The sequence below is a fragment of the Arvicanthis niloticus genome, chromosome 6 (assembly GCF_011762505.2).
Source record: "Arvicanthis niloticus isolate mArvNil1 chromosome 6, mArvNil1.pat.X, whole genome shotgun sequence".
In the NCBI taxonomy this organism is placed as follows: domain Eukaryota; kingdom Metazoa; phylum Chordata; class Mammalia; order Rodentia; family Muridae; genus Arvicanthis; species Arvicanthis niloticus.
In genome coordinates this window covers 17,627,744-17,645,543 of record NC_047663.1, presented here as the reverse complement: position 1 = coordinate 17,645,543, position 17,800 = coordinate 17,627,744, and the positions used below count along the sequence as shown (strand labels likewise).

The window sequence follows — 17,800 nt, the reverse complement described above, 5'->3', positions numbered from 1 at the left end:
GTAAGTGCAGTGCCTGAGGCAGCCAGAAGAGGACAGAAGAGTTGTGAGGTGCCTGACACGGGTGTTGGGAACCTAACTTGGGTCCTACAGTCATCACTAAGTCATATTTCCAGCCTCATGCAGTATCAATGTTTTGAGGCAATGTTGTGTGTTACAGGACCAAGGTTTTGGAGCCAGATTTCGAGAATTCATATTCCAACACCTGTTTGCTGGTTGGGTGTTTCTGTAAAAGTAGTGACAACAACAATTCCTTAAAGGATAATTATGTGTAATGTATAAAATAATTTATGTCAGTGTGATTATTGTAATGTCTAGCACGTATTAAGCACTCAGTAATGTGGTGGTGGTTGTTTCTGCACTTCTGTCTTAGGGTTTGTTTAAATAATAATAATAATAATAATAATAATAATAATAATAACAACAACAATAACAACAACGACAAACACAGCTTCTCTTCTTTTCATGTCATTTGAGATATATTTCTCTACTTCTCTGTATACTAAAAAGGTAGACGTAGGACGCAGGGTGACCTCTGGTTTGTCACCTGCTAGCTGTTTCCTCCAGCCTTTGCCCACCAGTCTACATTGTTGCTATTTAGTGTATTGTACCCAGAGCATTACTGTGAAGAGGCAACTTCAAAGGTAAATACAATCTCGTTGTCTCTTAGGCAGGAGTGTGATCTCTTCTTCCTATTTTTTTCTGTTTATAGTTTGTCAGGAGACACTTTTATATTATTGCTCACTCCTATTTATTCGTCAAGACCTTTGGGTCCTGAAGGACAGAATTTACTTCCAAACAGAAAAATGGAGAAAACACATTTAGTTTGCAAGGTAAGTTATTCAACACAGTTTCTTTTTTTACTTTTAAAGATTTCTTCTCCTTTTAAAATGATTTTTACGATTGTTTATTATTCACGACTGTTAAACATTTAGAGAGTATAAAGTTCTGATAAACCTGCTTAGAAATTGGTGACTTTTGAGCTCTTTTAGTAGACATATGTTGGAATATTATTCAGCAATAAGGTACTACTATACCAAGGAGCCTGTAAAGCATATCGTGGAATTCTATATACATATATTAAAATATGTAAATATAATACATATTTTCTGTTTTATTTTTGGTATGATAATTTTTAGGTCATCAAGCAATTTAAACACATTGTCAAAGTGGCTATACTATTTTGCATTCCCACCATTAGATAGGACTTCAGAGAGGGGTGAGGCTCCATTGGCCCCTCACTGTTTTCTGACAGGATGTGTAGAGGTTCAGTCTTGTAGAGATAGTGTGCAGATAACCACAGCTGCTGTGAGTTCAAGAATGGCGCAGTCATGTCACACCAAGATATCGGAGTTCTTTCTACTCATTCTTCTGTGAGGTTTCCTGAGCCATTTATGGTTGGACATTTGTCTTAGTCACTGGTCTATTGCTGTGAAGAGATGCCATGACCAAGGCAATTTACAAAAGAAGAGAGCTTTACATGCTGATGCACAAGCAGCATGGAGAGAGAGAGAGAGAGAGACTGACTGAGCCTAGACCTGGGTCAGGTGTTGGGTTTGGAACCTCAAAGCCCACCCCAGTGACACACCTCCTCCAACAAGGACACGCCTATTCTAACAAGGTCACACCTCTTGATCTTCCCCAAACAGTTCCTCCAGTGAGGACTAAGCTTACAAATATAAGCATTATGAAGTCCGTTCTCATTGAAACCACCGCAGCATTTAATAGTCATTTTATTCTCTGTATTTTGACCAGTTACGAGTCTGTATAGTCACCATTGACCACCGTAAACAGAAGCGTCTCTAATCAAAGCTAATAGGACTTTTCTGTAGGCATAAACACAGTTATTTAGAAAGCAACTTGACAGGCATTTCTTGTCTGTTTAGCAAAACAGCAGCAGCAGCTTCTGCACTAGGGCTTATGACTTTCCTAGCTTCTGACCAGGTTTACCGTTATCGACACATGTGCCGATCAGAAAGCAGTTGGTTAGCCTTACAACTGGTTAGCCATTATTTTACCCATGAGCTCATCTTTCCTGGTCAGTCAGTGTTGTTGCATGTAGGAGTCACAGCCAAGTAAGGCAGTTGTTGACAATTCTTTCCCGGGAGCCTGGATAGCAGCTTCTAGCACAGCAAGGAGGGAGCATCCAGCTGAGTTTCAGCTTGGTTTTCCTATGTCTTGAGACCAAGGCATATTGTATCTTCAGCAATAGTGTTGCCAATTAGTTCTGGGGCAACCAGAAGCAATGACAATTGCTGCTATTTTATATTATTAAAATTATAGTCACTCTGCAGTTAGTACATTAGATTGTTAAAACATTCCTTCAGTTGAGTTGAAGCTTTGTACCTTGATCCTTTTCCTCTCTTTCTCCAGCCTTCTTTCTTCCTGCCAGTCTTGTTTTTATTTGAAGATTTCATTACACTGTATCTTAGTCATAGCCGCCACTCCCTCGCTCCGACTCCCCCTAGACTCTTTCAACACTATCTCCTTCCTAATGTCATGTCTTTTTTAAAAACATAACTCACTGAGTTCAGTTTGTGCTTCCCCTATTCACACAAGTGTAGTGAGTGGCTAGCATCTTTAAAATGTTCACTTTGTGTGTGTGTGTGTGTGTGTGTGTGTGTGTTTACTTATATGTGAGTGCTGGTGTCTGCAGAGGCCAGACAACAGCGTTGTTAGTTTATGTGCCTACCATCACTGTACCTGCATTCCCTTTCTTCCACATTTTGGTCAATAGATCTTTTTGATAACAGCTTTTTGTGATAGATAGGGTTGTCAACTTGACAGAATCTATAATCACTTGGACTTGTGCCAGCCTCTCTTTTGTATTATTTTATTTATTTTCTATTCTTTGAAAATTTTATCCATGTATGCACTGTATCTTGGTCATATTATATCCCAGCTCCCTTCCTCCTGCTCTCCTTGGCTCTCCGACACATCTCCCTCCTAGCTTCACAGTGTTCTGGACATTTAGAACCCATGATGGTTCCACACAAATTTTAGAAGTGTTTACATTTCTGTGTAAAATGACATCTAAATTTTGATAATTTCATTAACTCTATAGATTGCTTTGTGTAGATACACAATATTCTTCCAGTTTATGAGGATAGTTATGTTGATCTATTTTCTTCTGTCTTTACTCTCATGTTTTTGCATTTATTTATGTGTATGAATGTTTAGCCTGCACATTTGTATGTGCACCACATGCATGCCATGTGCATGCAGAAGTCAGAAGAGGGCACTGGATCTCCTAGAGCCAGGCTTATGGATGGTTGTGAGCCACCATATGGGTGCTGCAAGAGCAAAAAGTGCTCTAAAATACTGAGCTATTTTCTCCAGCACATTCTTGGGTGTCTTCTATTGTTTTATAGTTTTCATTGTTATCATTCTAACAGATGTGTGGTGGTATCTTGTTTAACTTGCTATTTCCTAAAACATGATGTTTAATATCTTCTCATATGCTTATTAGATTGATGTCTGTACATCTCAGGTTGTAAACTTTGTTCAGAGATCTCAGCCATTTCTAAATTGGCTTCCACACACATGACAAGGATGAGTACATCTGTGTGCACATACACATGCAACGTGCATATAAAAATCCTTTATTAGATGTGTCCTTTGCAGATACTTTTTCCCAGTGTCTGGCTTACCCTTTCAACCTCTTGATGGTGTTCTTCATAGAGTAGATGCTTTCTTATTTTTAATTTTTTATTGGCTATTTTATTTGCATTTCAGATGTAATCCCCTTTCCCCATTCCCCGCCCCCACCCAGGAACCCCTATCCTATCTCCCCTCCTCTTGCTTCTATGAGGATATGCCCCCCCACCCTCCCACTCCCACCCACGATTTCCCCCACACTGGGGCGTCCAGCCGACACTGGACCAAGGACTTCCTCACCCACCTATGCCTGACAATGTCATCCTCCTACGTATACAGCTGGAGGCATGGGTCTTTCCCTATGTGCTCCCAGACTGGTGGTTTAGGCCCTGGGAGCTCTGTTTGGTTGGTATTGTTGCTCTCCCCATGGGGCCACAAACCCTTTCAGCTCCTGCAGTCTTCTCTCTCACTCCTCCATTGGGAATCCCATGATCAGTTCAATGGTTAGCTGTGAGCATCCGCCTCTGTATATTTCAGGCTCTGGCAGACCTCTAAGGAGACAGCTATATCAGGCTCCTGTCAGCATGCACTTCCTGGCATCCACATCAGCGTCTAACTTTGGTGGCTGCACAAGGGATGGATACCCAGGTGGAGCAGTCTCTGGAAGGCCCCTCCTTCAGTTTCTGTCCCACATTTTGTCTCCATATTTACTCCCATAAGTATTTTGTTACCCCTTCTAAGAAGGGCCAAAGCACCCACACTTTGGTCTTTCTTGTTCATGAGCTTCATGTGGTCTGTGAGTTGTTGCAATATCTTGGATATTGCAAGCTTTTAATGTTAATGGAAAGTAGTTTTTTTTTCCTTGCATGGACCATGCCTTAGGTTTGGACCTGAAAATAGTTAATTTTTTTTGTGATAAAATGATTGTTTTGAAAAATATGATAAAAATTTGCACCTATGTATATTCATGAATTCTGTGCATTTTATAGCTACATATCATATTAAGGGATATATATTCTTTTAGAATAGTAATGTTCAAATGAATAAGATCCTTTTAAAACCAAACTCTCTTTAGTTGAATGTTACATCTAATATGTATGTGGAAAGAAATATGCATGACTGTGATTATTGGCTGTTCTCAGACAGAAGAAAGCATTGATGTATCAATTCATGGCTCTGATACTTTCACAACCAAGTTGACAGCAAGAAATATTGAAACTAAGAAATACTGCAAAATTTCTAAAACAACAGGGAAGAAAATTTCATCTGAAAGTAAGGGTTTAATCCCAGAATATAGAAAAATGTAAGTTAAAAACCTTTGAATTTACATTATGAAAGTATCCCCTTTCAAGTTTAAAACAGCCAGCCGTGCAACACGTCTGCGTCACAATAGGGTTGTGTGTATTGTGGCTGTTCTCTTAGGAACACGGTTTTAACAGCTGTGTGGTTGTTCTTACACCTCTTCTTACTTCTGTTGCAGCTCCATTGCTGTCTAAAAGCTTTCACAGAAGTTCAGTTAGATAGGAGCAGTAGCTCACAGGTCTATAAGTTTGTCCTAAAGAGAATTTAAGAAGGACATGGAAGGGTTCTTCCATCTGGGCTTGGGTTTATGAAATTAGATCATTTGAATCCTGTAGTTTTTTTTGGCGTACCAGTTACCTGGATGTCTTTTGTTAGTTAAAAAAGTTCTGGCATTTTGTATATCTAGGCAAACACTCTTCATTTTAAATATTTCTTAAAGGCAGACAAATTGTTTATTATAGGGAAGAAATAGTATGAAAAAATGTTTTGGGTTTATCTCATTTTTTTTTCCACCAACTAAGTTTTGGTCTAATGGATTCGTGAAGTTAGAAATTACTTCTGTATTGTAGTTGGAAGGGCATTTGAACTGAAGTCTTTCTAGCATAAGTTTGTGTTTCTGTTTTATTTAATACAACATTTTGACCACTATTTACATTTGTAAGGTAACAATGATCAAGGTATTTATCTCTGGAAAACCACATAAAAGTTATCTGGCAAGGAGTGAAGCATATTGCAAGTGTCTCTTTACCTTCGTTAGTAGTGTTGAAGTGTTCAGACTCATGTCTTGGGAGACACATGTCCCAAACGAGTGGGATGTAGGGCAAATGTTTTAATTAGTTATTTATAGCAAGCTATTTATTTTTCATAAAGTGTTGGAGATAATTTATAATTTTAAACACATTTATACTTTTAAAAATATGAACGCTTAAACCCTATGTAGTCCTGTGGAAGCCATGATTAAGTCAGAAATAGAAAGACTTAATCTTGTCATGGATGTCTGGGTTGGATGTGGTGAGGCAAAGAAGTAGCAGGTTCCAGATTGTGTGGCCATTGGGCCATGACATCAGTTTCTGAGGTCACAGCCAGCTGGTCTTTCATAAGGAAATAGATTAAGGAGAAATTGAAGACGTTAGAATGTTTTCTTTTTAACACAACTGCACTTTGTAAAATAGGTTCCATCTTCATATATTTGGTCTCTATTTCCTAATCGAAAAAATATTTTAGAATGTGAGTCATAGTCAAAATAGTTAAAATCCATTTCCTTTGACGCCAGAGGTATGTATAGGTGGCTAACCGTAGACAACTTTGGGGTGTGTCAGGGGATAAGAGCAAGGTATTGGGATCACAGCATGGGAATTTGGGAGGGTAGGGATTAATAAGGATACAGTATCAAGAAGGGCAAGGTATCTGCTAAGAAAGGAAGTGGGTAAATGATGAAATTTCCTCTTATTTCACAATTTTGCTTAAGATTAAATTTACCAGTAGCTGAAATAGTGGGAAATCTACAGGATAGATGAGCTAACAGCAACAGGAATAATAAATAGAAGGAGAGCTATGCAGATGAAAGAGATTTAAAATACATTGCAAGCAAGCATGGCGAACTGGCTGCATCCCGATGCAGTGTTGAAGTTATGATATTTAGCAGACAATGGGAAACTTGAACACCCATTGTCTGTTTGGTGATACTAAGAAATGCCTATTAATTTTTATGTGTCATAGTGATGTTTTAAAGTGTTTTTAAAAAAGAAACAATACCTTATAGATACATTTGTCAAAATTGTTACAGATTAAGTATTACTGATGAACTATATGCAGATGAATAAATATTGGGATTTCAAGTTTATAAAAGATGGAAGCAGGGATCAAATGTATAATTAGGCCACTGTTTAGGCAGAGTGATGGTACCTGGGGAGATTAGCATATTATTTGTTTCCATAATCAAAGATTGAAAGGAAGATAAAGCCAGAAAAACAGCTCACCAGTTATTCTAATTTCTGTGCTATTTAGATATGAAACATCATTATTCGTGTATAGAGAAGAAAAATCTACTGAGTTTTCAGGATCAAAAAAAATCAGGAGAAAGAAAAGTGTACAAGTACAGCTTCAGAGTAAAAGAACTGAGGTTAGTTAAAACTTGGCAAATTTCCCTTTATTCTTAGTCCCCAAATATTCTTGATGTTTTAGTTCAAGTGTTGAAATGTTACTATTTAATTTTTTGAAATGTTACTATTTTAAATATTGTTTTTTTCCTCCTCCTTTCCTTCTTCTGTCCCCTCTTGCTTGCTTTTTTCAAGACAGAATTTCTCTGTGTAGCTCTGGCAGACCTGGAACTCACTCTGTAGATTAGGCTGGCCTCCAACTCAGAGAGATTCAAGTGCCTCTGCTTCCTGAGTGCTAAGGCGTGGGCCACTACTGCTTGGCTTCCTTTCCTTTTCTTATGCCTGTATGGTTAGTGCCAACTGTACACTGGGCATATATTTTTGGAAATTACCTTGTTTACACTGAGGTGAGAAGAATTGTCCACTGTGGGTGCTACCATCCCGTAGGCAGGAGATCCTGGGCTGTGGGAGTGAAGTTGAGCTGAGCACGTGTGGATACATTCAGTGCTCTCTGATCCTTATTGTGGATGTGAACAGCTTTCTCAAGTTCCTGATGCTACTGTGACTTCCCTTCTGTGATGGACTACTCTTTGGAACTATGACCCAAAACAAAGCCTTTCTCCCTTAGGTCGCTTTTTCAGAGTATTTCTTCACAGCAGTATAAAAGAAGCTAAGACATCTTATTTCTGCTTTTTTTGTGGTTGTTGTTTTGGTTTGGTTTGTTTATTTGCTTCAAATGGGTTCTTACTATGTTGTCCACACTAACCTCAAATCCTTGGGCTCAAGTGATTTTGCTGCCTTCATCTCTTAAGCAGCTGGGACTCCAGGTGTGCACCACCACATCTGTCTTTCTTTCCTCCTTCTTTCTAAAAATAAGCCATTCGATCTTTTCAGAAGACTAGGAGATTTTACTTTTCCATATTAAATTAGTTTAAATTTCTTTCTTTTTATTTTTCACTGTGTTGTGTGTTACTATTTTTTTTTTTTCAGTTTAACTCTGACCCTAGGTGTTCCTTGGTTGGTGTACATCTCCAACATTTGCCCTAATCTGCACATGGATCTTCAATGGTCTTCCCTGTTTCTGTATCTCATAGTCTCTCTTGTCCTTGTGTGTAAAAGCACATCTGTCCGTGGACATCTTGTATTGACATATTCATTTTCATTATGTCTGCAAAGATATCTTTCCCCTTTAAACATGGTCACATCTGCAGGTTCCAGATATTAGGTTGTGAAGTGGAACCACCGTTGCACTTGTTATAGTCTGTATTATGTACTTAGGTGTGTATTCCTTTTTATTTGTCTGTCTTGTTATTAATTGTGCTTCATAAATCTGAGCATGAACACCTGTCTTCAATTCTGGAAGAGCTCAATCTGTTGTCCTTCTTGGTTTTTTTTTCCCCATCTTTGGAGCCTTGTGCACACCAGACAAACCCACTCTTAACTCATCTTTTAGGATGATTCCTCTCCTCCAATTCTTTGTCATCCTTTTGGTTCCTCTGCCACTGGACCACACCACTCCATTCTTTATGCTCTTTAACACACACACATATACACACACACACATATACACACACACACACACGTATATATACATCTATATAAAATCTATCATATATATATATATACATATATATAATTAATTATCTGAGGCAATTAGTTTAGAAAGATAAGAACTTTTTTTTTTTTTTTTTTTTTTTTTTTTTTTTTTTGGCTCTGGAAGTTCCAGTCTAAAAGCAAACTGCCCCACCTCTCCTCCACTCTTGGTGAGGAGCAAAGGCTAAACATATACAGTTAAGCCAAGAAGATAACCAGGGTCCTGCAGTCCATTAGCAGACAATCTCAAGTATCCTAGGGACTCCCAATACACCATCATCTCTCAAAGCTTCCATTGGTTCCTAATAGCCCCTCCCAGGGCAAAACGTTTCCAACGTGTGGACCTTTGGGGGGTACTACCCAGAGTTACATTGCTTTATGTTTCTTCCCATCTGTTTTTATTTCTCTGTTTTGTTTTTAGTATTTTGTTCCCTATCTGCTTTGTAGTTAACTTATTTTTTTCTCTACCCAAACTTAATGTACAGGTTTAACCCTGTCCATTGAGATTTAAATTCCAACGATTATTTTATTTCCAAAAGTTTTGCTTGGTGGTTCCTTAAAGTTTATCTATATGTCATGCTCTCCTCATGTTCTGTAGTTATCTCAAGAAGGCATCTAATGAATCCAGTATGTGAAATCTTTGTGGCACCCAAATCTTGTTACTTTGTTATTCTTGCTCATGTGTGCCTGTGTCCTTTCTTTCATAAGTAATTGATTTACATTTGTTGAGAACCTTGTGATGATTTTCTTCTCCAAGATATATATGTATGTATACATACATACATACATACATACATACATACATACATATATATGATAGATAGTTAGATAGATAGATAGATAGATAGTTAGATAGATAGAGTCTTATCTTGTAGCCCTGACTACTCTGGAACCTTTTACATAGACAAGGAAGACCCTGAACTGTTGGTGGTTCTCTTACATCTGTGGGCTAGGACTACAGGCATGCACCAACCCCTTGTCTGGCTAAAAATGATAATATATATATTCACATATTCATATATGTGAATATATATTCATATATTCATTCACACATATATATTCATATATATATATATATATATATATATATGAGAGATTCACACCTATTTCTGCCTTGCATTTCACAAATTTGGAGCACTTTAATTAAAAACTTCCAGTTTTCTTGGGTTACACATTTGAATTGAATATTCACACATGCCTTGAGATGGGGTTATAGCCAGTTAGAAGGAGGAGGTGTTTTTCTTTCTCTTCTATCTTGAGTTTGAGACAGAGAAAGTTTTTATTCTGTGAACTCCTCCATTGGGGTTAAAGGTTGTTATTGTTTTTTTCCAGCTGGATCTTATAGAGAACATTACTTTTGAGGGTATTACCTCTACATGGGACCTCAGTACCAAACCCCACCAGTCTCCTGGTGCTTGCGTTTTCTCCACAGTTGTTAAAGCTCCAAGCGCCAAGCTCCATGGAAAACTGGAAACACACGTGTTCTCATTTTTCTATCTCCCCTGTCACTTGTGTTTTTTTCAATCTTCTTTATACATGCTCTGTTAAGTGGTTAATTTATTCAACCATAAGGATAGCCTAAAATAAAATTACTTGTATCATTTGAATGACCATTGGTTTCCCACAGAGTATTTTGATTATATAGTTAAAGCCTGTATATGAGCCTAATCTTGTAACTGAGTCAGATTCTTACTTTGCCACAGGTTTCTCCTGCTCTATAAAATCTATTACTGTTAATGAAAAGAATGTTAATTAGAAGGTGTTTAGTTCTGAACTTAAGAAAAATGGCATTTCCAAAGAATATGTCATCTTGGAAAATTTTTAGTGCGGATGAAATGTAATTACAAAAAGCATTTTTATACCAGAAACATGGCTAAGTGAGATGCTGTGGCATGCTTATCTTTCTGGAGGCTTATTGCTCAAGGACACTGGATTACCAGGGTGAGCTCGCTCACTAATCAATGCACTTGCTCTTGGTTCTAGATTGCCCCTCCCTCTTTGAAGGTGTCAAAGGAGAAGATAACCAAGAAAGAAAGCACTTTATCCAAGTTGCCAAGTCACAAGCCTTCACTGACTCAGCGCACAGCTTCAACTCTTGGGTATTCAAATACTCTGTTCTGAGTGTGGGGCTTGAACTTGGGAGTTTTCCCCTTGTGATTATGTATCTCTTCCATATACAGAGTGCCAATAATTTGTTTAAATCAGAAGGCTTTGACCTTAGGAAGGCTCGGGTGAGGCAGGAGCACTGTCTGTGGGGTTGGAGGACTTAGATCATGTCCTGTTGACCACCTGTCCTACTTCAGTTCCTGTGAAGTTAACATTGCATCTTGGGCCTTACTTCCAACTTTTTAAAAGAGAGGGTCTTATGACATAGCCCTTGCTGGCCTTTGTAGATCAGGCTGGCCTCAGACTCAGAGCTCTACCTGTCTCTGCCTTCTGACTGCTGGGATTAAAAGTGTGCACTGGCTACATATCTATTAAAAAAACTTAACAAAATTCTCTGTGTGTGTACGTGTGTGCGTGCACACGCGTGCATATATGTGTGAGTGTCTGTAGAGGCCAGAAAAGGGAGTTAAAGCTGGCTGTAAACCACCAGACATGGGTGCTGGAAAACAAATTTGGGTCCTCTGGAAGAGCAGCAAGTGCTCTTAACCAGCTAGCCATCTGTCCAACCCCTCCCTGTCCATTTTGTACAAGAATCTTGTATTGTGTTGACTCTTTAGATGTCTTCCAACACTAATATTATTTCAGCTATTTACGTTTTATAGTATTACCAGATGAACCCCCCTTTTTTTCCCCCGAACTTTTTATTTGTAGGCGATGGTGGAGGTCTGGGATTTCTTTCTTTCTGTTTTTTTTTTCTGTTTAAAAGTGTTCTTATTTGTCTTATAAATCTTTCTTTAAAGAATAACTATGGCTTGTATGAAGAGCAGGAAAAATTGGACCAGAGTCAGCATACTGACAAGGGCAGATTCTGCTCCGTGCAGAATCACTGTCACAAAGAAGCAAGACGGGAATTTTGGGTTGAAAACATCAACTCTTACCCTGTGGAAGTTCTTTAACAAAGTTTCTGTTGGTTGGGATTTGGAGCACATGCCTGTGGTCCCAGCACTTGTGAGGTTAAGGCAGGAGGATCACTGAGAGTTCAAGGCTAGTCTGACTATGTGGTGAATTTAACGAAGCCTGGGCAACTTAGTGAGACCGAGTTTCAACAAAACACCACAATAAAAACAGGCAAAATAAAATTTCATATGATTTCAGGATACCTGTAGGCTTTGTTTAGTTTTTTTTTTTTTTTTTTTTTTTTTGAATGTCCTTCGCTGCTTTCTAATGTGACCCTTTCTCTGACAGGAGAAAAGAGATACCTTCTAACCTCTCCCTGACGTTATATGAACAAATACCTGAAGAATTCCTAAAACACCCAGAATTAAATGGTAATAAGAAATTCTAGAATTTATATTTCCTTCCTCCGTTCTTCCCTCCCTTCCTCCCTCCCTTCCTTCCTGAGCCTATGCAGGTCACGCTGGACTCAGACTTGCCACTCTTCTTGCATGGTTGGCATCCCTTTTAATTTTTGCCCAGATTGTCTTGTACTAATTTTCTTGGGGTCTATCCCAGACTTTCACTATTTCCCTCAGATTCTCACGTCTATCAGCTATTCTTTCGCTGTATTAAAGATATAAAACAATTTAAAATTTGCTTTTGTCTTAGGACTCCAATTCTCTGTTAGAGCTCAGTTGGTAAAGTGCTTGCCATGCTAGCATGAGAACCTGAGTCAGCTCCAGCATTTACGTTAAAAAGCTTGGGCATGGTTGTGCACACTTGTAATCCCGGCCCTTGGAGGCAGAGGCAGGCAGATGCCTGGAGCTCTCTGGAGGCAGAGGCAGGCAGATGCCTGGAGCTCACTGGAGACAGGGGCAGGCAGGTCCCTGGAGCTCACTGGAGGCAGAGGCAGGCAGATGCCTGGAGCTCACTGGCCAACCACCCTAGTCTCATTGGCAAGTCTCAGGTCCCAGTGAGAGACCTCGTCTCAGAAGACAAGCAGAGGGCTCATGAAGAATGACATTTGAGGTTGACCTCTGACCTCTGCACACTTGCACATGTGCACACACATGGTTTGCTTATTTAAAATCTACAAAAGTAAACATTTTACTTCCCATTTCTTTTTAACAGCGTTTAACATGAGAACTACCTCCTAATCATCCTTTAAGTGTACAATGTAGTATTCATGCATATGACATTATACAGAATATCTAGAGTTTATTATATGCAATTGGAACTTTATGCCCATTGGTGAATGATGCCCCCCTTTCCCCCTCTCCTCAGTCCTTAACCACAATTCTAGTCTTTGCTTTTTACATTGAACTGTTTCAGATAATGATGTAAGTAGACTGGTCTGGCCTATGACTGGCTTATTTCACTAAGCGCAGCATCTTCCAGGTTGTTCCTATCAGCTCATATTACCATAGTTCTTCTTTTTTTTCTTTTTTAAAGTAAGTGAATAATACTCTATGGGTATATACCATGCTTACTCATCTTTTGATGGCTGTAGTTTTTGTATTTTGATTTTGTGTCTTGGCAGCTGTGGATACTGATGGTCACAGGTGTGGAGGTGCTATTTGAGATTCTGCTATGGCTCCATGTAGGCCAGTCTGGCCTCAAACTTACAATGAGACAGAGGATGGAATAGCTCCATGTAGGTCAGGCAGTCCTCAGACTCACAATGAGGTGAAGGATGAGATAGCTTTATGTAGCCCAGGCTGTCCTCAGACTCACAGTGAGGCAGAGAATGAGCTTTACCTCTGACTGTCCTGCTCTGCCTTCCAAGTGCTGGGATTGTAGGTGTGCTGCCGCCATTCCCATTAGCTGATTTCACTTTTCTAAATGAAAGCTCGGAAGTAGGATTGCTAAATCATACAGGTTTGTTTCCTTATAGACGGGTAAAAAAAAAAAAAAAAAAAAAAAAAAAAAAAAAAAAAAAAACTACTGGGAAGACTTCCTAAAATTTTTGCTTTTCCTATCCACAGACTTATAAACACGTTCACAGTTTCCTCTTTGGAAATGGTTCCCTTTCAATAGACTAATCCCTTTATGTTTCATTTATACTTACTTATTTCCGCTTCTGCAGGGATACATATACATACACATATACATTTATATAATTTATGATATATCATAAATATACAATATATTCATATAGACAACATATAACATAAGTGTATATAATATAAATGCATATAATATAAACAACAAATATATATTTATGTATGTTAGATGTATATGTTTTGTTTTGAGTCTTGGTCACACAATGTAGTTCTAGCCCACTATGTAGAACAGGCTGACCTGGAACTTGTGAAGCTCCTCATGCCTCTGCCTCTCAAATGCCGAGATTAAAAGCCACCATTAAGTCTCATTATGATCTGTATTTGAAGTTTCTCTTCCCTGTTGGATTCTTTCTTCTCTTCTCCCTCTCCATTCATCCTCTTCCTCCTCTTTTTAAAATTCGTATGGTTGGTTTGCCTGCGTGTATGTCTATGCACCATGTGTCTGTTCATGGAGGTCAGAAGAGGCACCAGATGCCCTAGAACTGGATTCACAGACAATTGAGAGCTGCCGTGTGGGTCCAAGGAATGGAAACCTAGTCTGGAAGAACAGCCAGTGTTTTAATCACTGAGCCAACTCTCCAGCCCAGAGAAGCTTCTTAAAATAGTTTCTGTTTTCATTAGTAACCCATAATTTTTGCTTCCCATTTTACTGAGCTGTCTTCTACCTCTGGTCCTCCAAAAACCCTTTTATTGTTATTATTTTCCTTTCTCCCACCCCCTTTCTATTATTTTCTCCTTTTTTTCCTTGCCCATCTTCCCTCTCTCTCTCCTTCCCTTCCTCCCTCCCTCCCTTAGAGCCTTCCCTCCCTCCTCCCCTCCCAGGTTGACCTGAAACTCACTATGTGACCCTGGCCGGCCCTGAACTTTGATCATCCTACCTCAACATTCCTGGCTATTGGATCTTTTTCTTAAACGTTGTATCCACAGATTTAAACAAAATTCAATTCAACAGACTTTTTTTTTTTTTTTTTTTGGGTGGGTGAGGAGAATCTGTAAAGTAGCACTGGAAAGAGGAAAAAGGAAAAACCTTGCCTTTTAGAAACAATAGAAACACAAACCGTTTTGCTTACACTGCGTCCTGGGTGCCACAGGAGCAGAGAGAAAAGGGTTCACTATTCGGGACATACCTAAGTCACACGTTAGATTTGAAAGGGAAAGCCTGGGCAGACAACACGCACGCCTCGTTCTTGTTTTATGATTGTTTTTTCCTGCGGGAGTGTGAGACAATCATGATGGCTGCTCCCTTTAATTAATCAAGTGTTTTGTTCTGTGCATGCAGCACTTTCCAGGGGCTGTTTAATTTTCAGCAAAGTTCGCAATGGTAAGATTTATGTGAATGATTTGCCTGTGGTCCTTCACACCTTGAAGATTTCTACGAGTGAGTCAGAAATGCGTCAGGCGCTGAAGGCCGTTAATGTTGATGGTAAGTTGTGTCATCCTGCACGCATGAATATAAGCTATGTTTATCTGACTAATTATTGATGATAGGAAAGCTAAATGGTAAATACTTACAGCATGAAGCTTTTATAATGTTTTAAAGACACGATTTACAATAATTAAAAAGCTATACCTCGGGCAACTGCTCTTCAGGAGGTCATGAGTTCAAATCCCAGCAACCACATGGTGGCTCACAACCATCCATAATGAGATCCGATGCCCTCATATGGGTGTCTGAAAACAGCGACAGTGTACTTTGGGCCGGAGCTAGTGGGGCCTGGAGCAAGAGGGAGAAGGGAAGGGGGAAAACAATAAGAAGATATACCTCAGGTGAACGTAGTTGGATTGATTACTGCACTGGATTTTGATACAGTTTCATCATTGAACTATGAACGAACTATTTTTATTTAGTTATTTTAATAGTAATGCCACAATAATGATGTAATAAATATCTGACCCAGTCTCTCCAGATGAAACCTAAGATCTTCACAGTAATTTGCATCTAACCATAAAGTCCATGAAACAGCCCGTTTTTCTGTTTCCCCAGTTTGAGGAAAGTACTGTCCTGAGTCCTGTGTTCTTTATTCCCTTTTATATACTTTCATTGGTGTGGATATGTTTTTTTAGAATATTTAAATATATATTTAAAAATTTTTTACAAAGTTTATCATGATGTATATAATCTTTAGGCTTTTATATCAATATTATGTAAAAAGATTCCTTTTGTATTTTTGTATGCCTACCTCTTGTTCCCTTAATCATTTATATGTTATTATGCTGCGTAGCTACATCCTACTTTGTTTTCTGTTGCCTGAATCTTTCTGGAATAAGCACTTTGACATGAGTGTGAAAGCCAGTAGAAGTCTGGGGAAGGCCTCGGTCCGCCAGTGACATCTCGCAGTTCAACTGCCGTTGAGTGGACTGTTTATTCCAGAAAGAAGACAGCTTCATGTCCATTATCTCACGGATGAATGTGGGACTCCTTTCCAAGTCTGCCATGATACATATCTTGATGCATGTAACCTTTACATTTGATTTCCTCATAATTTTCAGAACAGACTGTGGGAAGATAGTTTATGCCAAATTACTCTTTAAAAGTTTGATTTATTTGAAAGAAGCACAGGAGAAACGTTATGAATGTTTTATAGTGAGGTAGAGCCCACATCTTGATGTCAACATTTTATGTCTGATTACATAGTTCACAGTTTGTAGGAGTCAAGAAAAACACACCATATCTCAATGGTTATAATTATTTGTTATTTGCATTAGCTTAGCTTATATTGAATGATGTCAGAGAGAGAGGGAGAGAGAGAGAGAGAGGGAGAGAGAGAGAGAGAGAGAGAGAGAGAGGAAGAAGGAGGAGGAGGAGGAGGAGGAGGAGGAGGGGAGAGAGAGAGAAAGAGAGAGAGAGAGAGAGAGAGAGAGAGAGAGAGAGAGAGAGAGAGAGAAAGAGCCAGGTGTGGTGGGAAACAACTTTTATCCCAGTGCTTGGAAGGTCAAAACAGGAGAAGTAGTTATTATTGGCTACATAATATGTTCTAGGCCAGCCTGGGCTACCTGAGAACCCTATCTTGAAAGTCCAAAGGATAAAAAATGTCAAAGAAAAATACAAATATCCATGAACCCTTTGGTTTCACTTTGATTTCTGAATATGTAATGCAGAAGTTGGCCCTATCTTTGTTATGTGTCATATTGGGGGCTAGAGAGATGTCTGAACAATTAAGAATATTTGCTGTTTTGTAAAGGGCCAGAGTTTGGTTCTCAGGATCCATGCTGCGTGGTTCATAACCATCAGTAACTTCCCAGGATCCATGTTGCGTGGTTCATAACCATCAGTAACTTCCCAGGATCCATGTTGCGTGGTTCATAACCATTAGTAACTTCCCAGGATCCATGCTGTGTGGTTCATAACCATCAGTAACTTCTGCTCCTGGAGATCTGATGCCCTCTTCTGACCTCTGCCCAAACTTACACTCACATGCAGATACCCTCCCCCAACCCCCGCATAACATAACTACAAAGATAAATGTGATGGGACCGTGAATAAAAAGCAGGAATGTGCTGATAATCCCCGATCTTTGGCATTCTATTATTGTGAAAATACTGTTTATTATTTAGTATTGTATTCAAATTCTTTCCTGGTAAGTTCTCTCTCTTCTTTAAAAATATATTCTCTATAGAATGGCTCTTGCAGACAATGAGATTCTGATATCAGTTAATTACACTCACATTTCTGTGTATGTTTTAAGCTTAATGAGTTTACTGATTTTTGATTCTGAACCATTTTTATAGTTAATGGAATCCTGGAGTTTACAGAGTTTCTTAAGGTCATGAATGATACTTCTCCCTCGACCTCTCAGAATCCAGGTAAGGATACTATTGATCAAAAGTATACAAGAGAATGGTTTGGATGGTAACTGGTTTCAATGTAGGGATAGAGAGAGCGACTTAGGATTTTTTAGAATCTTGCAAATTAGACAGGAGTTTTAAAAAAGTGAATCTTTCTGTCTGTCTGTCTCTGTCTCCCTCTCTCTCACCCTCTCTCTCCCATGTGTGTGTGTGTGTGTGAGACATATGTGTGAAGGTATCCATGGAGGTCAGAAGAGGGCATCAGATACTGTGGACCTGGTATGAGTCCTGGGTACCAACTGGAGTCCCCAGAGTGTGGCA

At 39.0% G+C, this 17,800-nt stretch overlaps 1 protein-coding gene across 1 annotated transcript in view; it reads left to right on the top strand.

Annotated features, from left to right (window-relative positions):
• Window positions 1–803: 803 nt before the first annotated feature.
• Window positions 804–17,800, top strand: part of Efcab3 (EF-hand calcium binding domain 3) — a 428,239-nt gene continuing 411,242 nt past the window's right edge. The window contains 7 exon segments of the mRNA XM_076935627.1: window positions 804–830; window positions 4,737–4,897; window positions 6,904–7,018; window positions 10,572–10,687; window positions 11,940–12,022; window positions 14,973–15,116; window positions 17,423–17,497. Of these exon segments, the coding sequence (XP_076791742.1) occupies window positions 804–830; window positions 4,737–4,897; window positions 6,904–7,018; window positions 10,572–10,687; window positions 11,940–12,022; window positions 14,973–15,116; window positions 17,423–17,497 (721 nt within the window).